Source organism: Camelina sativa, chromosome 7, assembly GCF_000633955.1.
Source record: "Camelina sativa cultivar DH55 chromosome 7, Cs, whole genome shotgun sequence".
NCBI lineage: Eukaryota > Viridiplantae > Streptophyta > Magnoliopsida > Brassicales > Brassicaceae > Camelina > Camelina sativa.
In genome coordinates, this window is record NC_025691.1 from 13,604,475 (window position 1) to 13,610,541 (window position 6,067).

The window sequence follows — 6,067 nt, forward strand, 5'->3', positions numbered from 1 at the left end:
GGTAGTTTGATTATGATTGGCGTATCAAATCTGGGAAGTATTGGTGGATATGGTCGATTAAGAAGTCAGGTTACTTTTTTTTTTCTTTAATTGAGCTAATTGAAATTGGTTTTTTGTTTGTTTTGTGAAATAGGTATTGTTTATTTGAATAAGATATCGATTTGTGGTGTTTCTAATCATAGGTTACTTTAAATAGGTATTTGGATTTCGAAGTGGCGTTTGTTGGATTTGTTTGTTGTTATTTTTCATACATTGACCGTTGTTTATGGAATGGAATTAAAAAATTGCATAGTTGTTTTGAGCAGTTGAGATTGTTTTGTTTAATACTAAAGAAATAGGAGGTGAGATGGTCAGAGTTAATTTTCTTCTGCTTCTTCGTTATCTTCACCTAGAATTTTTGTTATTTTTTTCGGTTTTTGTTAGTATTGGTGATAATGATTGGTTAAAGTATTATTGTTTTGGGTTTTGTTTGGTGTTACCTAGGCGGTGGTTGTGTTGAAGATTGTTGAATATCTCTTTGTAGACGACAGTTTTGATTGATGCCTTCTTTGCTTTGTTTTATCTTGGACTCCAAATTCGTAATCTTTTTTTTGTGGTGACTCTTGATAATGCAACATAGAGTTGTCCGTGATTGAAAACCGGCTTTGGTAGATAAATGCTAACATTCTCCAAACTTTGCCCTTGACTCTTGTTTATTGTCATAGCATCACAAACTCTTATTGAGAATTGTCGTCTTGTCATCTTATATGAAAAATTTGTATCTGCTGTTGTCATGATGCTCCTTGGGATGAGGATTGCCAACATTTGTGCCACTTAATATCTCGGCTTCGAGCACCTTTTCACCCAAACGCGTCACTATTTGCCTTGTACGATTACGCAACCCTTCTTTCTGGTTTATGTTTCTCAATAGAATTACTGGTGCATATTTCTTCAAAAGTAGCGAATGATTTGGTAATCCAGAGCACATGATTGCATTTAGATACTTTGCTATGTAGAGAAGATTAACTCCATCCAAATCATTAGCATCATTAGCTAGAGTGTCTGCACTAATATATTCTTTCATTTTCCCTTTGATTTTGTTCAACATAAATTCATTAAGCTCGTCGACTGTTTCATTTCCTGGTGTGAGGATGGCACGACTTTGCAAGTATTCATGATCTTGATATTGATTTTTTAGATTTGGGAATGTTGCTTTTTGTATTTCTTCCATCGGGTTTTCTCCTTGAGGCAAGAGTAAAGCTTCGTCGATCTCTATGTTCTCATTGTCTACACTGTCTTCTTTTTGGCGAGGGACTGTTTTAGCTTCTGCATTTCCAACTTGTAAAATCCAATTGGCAAACTCTGTTTTATCTTTCTTTACTCTCATTTTTTGGGTAAGATTGTATATGTTGGAGTTTCTCCACGTGGTAGACCTTTTGAGTGTTGCCATAATTATATCTTGTCTGCTTCCTTTTGGGATGACTGTTAATATTTGTCGAAAATCTCCACCTAGTAAAACTATTTTACCTCCAAATTGTTTGTGCTCGGCTGTAGAGTCATTCATACTTATGATATCTCTTAGTGTTCTATCAAATGCTTCGAAGGTATGTTGATGTGCCATAGGTGCTTCATTCCATATTAGAAGATCTGCTTTTTCAATCAATTCCGCTAGCATTGTTTTTGAATTGATGTCAGACATTGAATTCTCATGGAGTTCTATTGGTATCTTGAACCTTGAGTGAGATGTTCTTCCCCTGGTAAAAGTGTTGCCGCTATTCCTGATGTTGCAATTGGAAGTACTATACGTCTTTCAGAACGTATTTTTGCTATTATTATCCTATAGATATAGGTTTTTCCAGTTCCTCCTGGACCGTAAAGGAAGAATAGCTTTCCTTTGGAGTTGTTTATTGAATCCATCACTTAGTCGTAGATAGACAATTGCTTTGTATTGAGTTCGGAAAACAGTTTTTGGTGCTTCTCTTTTTCGTCAGCTTTATTATAACTCCTCTCTTCCGTTATCAGTGAGATTTTAAAACTGTTAAGGATGTTTTTTTCTGGCACTGGCATATCTGGATAATCTGTTAATGATTTATTATTCTGATTTAGAAGCTTTTGTATTTCCAGCATGGTATATTGTTGGACTTCTTCATCTGTTAAGTGTAAATCTTTGAAGTTGAACTTTTTACTCCGTAAATATAAGCTATCTTCAGCTAGACTTTTTCATGTATGCTTCCATATTTTTGGAGGGTCGGTAACTTCACAAAATAAAAGTAGCAACACAAATAGCACTCGTAGTTGCCTTGTCGTTGCCCATATCGCTGAGTCAACCATTGCGTCATGCCAATTTTTGTCTCCATCTTATAGACCCATTGCATAACAAGTTTCTTTATAAAGTCTTATACAACCCTTTTTGTGTAGTAGCAACATTCGAACATAATATTATTCTCCTACTGTAGGGTGGATGCTTACAATCCTGCCGATGGTATTTCCCTTTCGTCGCTTTGTCCAATTTTTTTTTGTTTTATCCCAGATCGTTTTCATTTGTATTCATCCATTGAGTCAACATCTTCTTTAGTATGACCATCTTCGTTAAAACATCTTGCGTGTCTGATAGTGTATGTCAAAAGCAAAGGTACGCCAAGCAGCCTCACATGCTGATAAGTATCAACATTCTTGGTAGTTTGTAATTTCACTGATTATTGACTCTTATTTTCCTGTATTTTGTTCTTCCTTTGATATACTTTGGAATACAATAGTAGCCTTGCATACGCCTTTGGTGGTGTACTTGAGCAAATACTTTATTGCTTTTAGAGAATTGCACCATTCAACATTATTATGCGCCTTAAACTTCTTAAGTAGGTTCATATTGTAAGAGATTATGTATCGGTTGTCTAGCCTTGTACCATTTTTCATAGCATACATGTCCTCATCGTCTCTTCTTCTGTAGATCATATATCTTTGTCGATAGTAGTAGATTCAGAAAATGCTCTTGGATATTTTTTTTGAACACTTTCCATTTTCCATACAAACGTTATGTGGGCGGTCGAGGCCACATGGCATCATGTGTTTTTTAAACAACTCATATCCTTCAGGGTCTTCTTTCTCATCTGGCAACTCTGCTGTTATGAGATCATCAATTGCAGAAATTGAAGGATCTTGACTTGTAACTTCTAACCATAGGAGGATATGTGCATGTGGAAGTCCTCTTTTTTTGGAATTCAATGGTGTAGATAACTGCTGCATTTAGTAGTGGATGTTGTTAGTTGAAAATAGTAGTTTGAACACATTAAAAGTCAGTAGTGGAGGAATTGAATTAATTTTTGTTTTTACTATTATTTTTTTTTTGAAAAATCTTTATATTTTTATGATAATTTAAGTTATTATTATTTATACAAAACAATAGGTTATGTTTCTGTATTATAATCTAATTATATTTTCTATTGTGCAAATATTGATATATTATTACCTGCACGTAGGGGTCCAAAGATGTACTTTCCTTGAAGTCTGAAATCAATTCTTCTAATTTCATTTTAAAGAAACGGCTGTAGACATTTGGTCTATCATTTGCTGAGTCATTCCCTTGCAAATGTACATGAATTTATTCCTAACCTGTATTTGCTGTTATTGTAAAAAACAGGTGAGGATTTCCAAAAGTACGACATACCGCCATTGCATCATATAATTCTTAATCATGTATCTTGGTCCTCCTGTGAAAGATGTTGGGAGAATAATTCTCTTTCAAAGTGATTTTATATCAGTGTCACCTCTTCCAACTGCATCAGAGACGTTGTTGTAAATGTCAGCTTTTAGGTCATCTCCAACGGTGAATGTTAAAAAAATATCTTAATATAAAATAATAATAATAATAATAGAATAGCAAGAAAGAGAATCAAATTAGTATCTTAAATTAGATATTTTAGAAACTTTTTCAATATGTAAAAGAAACTTTGCTTACATGTGTTTCATCAATATGGGTTCACTTTACTTTACTTTTAAATATGAATTATTTTAGTTTTGGGAAACTTAAATTAGCATTTTGCCGTTGAGGATGCCTTTAGCTTCTTTTGGTTAAGTGTGTGAAATTTCAAACGCTCTTCCTCAATACATGTATACGCGTCGACTATGAATTGATGAAACAATCATCCTCCTTTTATGATAGTTTTTCCCTCAAACAATCTTGTTTGGAGTAAGTATGCGTAATACTCTCGAATTGTAGTGTATTGCCTCTTGATTTTCTTTCCATTTTTCACTAACATAAGGTATGCGCAGGTTAAATCCCCTTTCTTCGTAAGGGGACAACAATGGGTATTAGAGAGCCTTATAATGTGGGTGTAAACAGTTGATGCGTTGTAGTTCTGAAGTCTTGTATTGGACTATGATATCCCCCTCACCAAATTCTCCGACAATTAAACCTGTTGTTTCATAAATGGTAGGTAAATTGTATTGTCTTCCCCTCTCTGCGTGTCCAACAAGTCGAATTGTAAACTATTCTGAATTTCTAGACTCATATTTATCTATTGCTTTCTTGAACTCAGCCGCCAGCCAATTATTTTTATTCAACATGCGAATGAGATCTTCCAACATTTTTTCCTGCAGGCTTGTTGTACCATCCTCATTTGACATTGTACTGATACGGTTTTGTTTTTGTTACCTATATCAAAGATGTATAGTTGACCAAATTGTGGCCGTTTTCTTTCAGTTGGTATTAGTGATCCTAATCTGTGATAAAGTTGTCCTTGAATTCTGTATGTGTAGGGTTCGTAAGCTGACATAACTAAATTATCAACTTGTGCTCCATCTTAAGTAAAAGCCAGCACAGAGTTGTTAACTTTGATACTCGTTTCGAAGGCAAGTGAGTCTAATAACTAAGCTAGAGGCTATGGTGTCTCTTTTACGGGAGGTAAAGATAGAAGTCCTTTTTGGCAGCATATAGAATATAATGGTTTTCCATCTTTAGTTTTCTCATTACTTTCGTTTTCTCAAACCAGTGCATGGCATGAAAGGCATTCTACCAAGTTGTTTTCACTCCTTCTTTTTCTCCGTTTTCCTGAACAGTTAAATATTTTAATTCACATGGTTGGATGTTTTATATTTTTTAGTTATAGAGTAGTTGACTATGTATAGGAGGTGTATACCTTTTGATGCAACTGTTGTTGTGATAGCGTTTCTGGTTATCGGTTTTGTTGAAGTCTCTACTTGAGATTGACATATTTTTTTCTCTGATTTCATAATAATAGAAGTTTTGAAATGTAGTTATCTTGTTATTTAAATCAAAACTATTCAATACATCATTTGTGTTTACATAAATGATTACCTTTTGTATTTTGATACTTTCATTTCGCTTTGCGTATCTCATATATTTTTCTTGGTGGTTTTCTTGTTAATTTTGACATTTTAAACATTTATTATAAATAGTTCAAACATATTTGTGTTTACCTATAGGATGAACATAGATGTGTTTGTTTAATGGAACATGATTTATCGTTGATTTTTCTGTGACATGAATTTTTTTTTTCTGTTAGGTTGTCTTTAAATATTATAATACTGTTTAAAGAACTAGTTTTCACTAACTTGGTCTCTTTAGACGGAGTTTTTGCACTCTTTTCGATCTGTTTAAGGTTTTTGTGTCTTGATCTGTTGTTTTATACTTTCCTCTTAGGTGGTCAATGGAAATGTAATAGTTTTTAAGGAAAATAGAAATTCAATAAAACTGTATATTATTTTATGTAGAGTGAAGTACTATTTAATCAATATGTTTAAGTATTGTGTGTGATTATTACCATGTTACTAGAAGAATGAAAACTTTTGAGTTGTTGAGGATATTTTTACTTTTTTCCTCTGTGACCTTCTATTGATTATGCTGGAAGTAGTTCAAGTACTATAAATCAAATTTATTATTTCCATAAAATGCTTTGATAGACGTCATGTATTACTATCTCGTAATGGTCATGAACTATGTTTAATTATATTGAATATATTTCATTAATGAAGTAGACTATATATGTATTTTTCTATAATATGTTTAAGTGGTTTTACTTGAACGGTTAATCTTCTATTTTTTGTTTGTCCTACCGAAATTTGTCGTTTA

At 33.2% G+C, this 6,067-nt stretch overlaps 1 protein-coding gene across 1 annotated transcript; it reads right to left on the minus strand.

Annotated features, from left to right (window-relative positions):
* LOC104704604 lies at positions 743–1,429 on the minus strand. Its single transcript, XM_010420661.1, has one exon. The coding sequence runs from the start codon at positions 1,427–1,429 to the stop codon at positions 743–745; it is 687 nt and encodes a 228-aa protein (XP_010418963.1).

Coding starts and splice junctions, on each gene's coding strand:
- LOC104704604 (XM_010420661.1), bottom strand. CDS start 1,429: ATGGCAACACTCAAAAGGTCTACCACGTGGAGAAACTCCAACATATAC.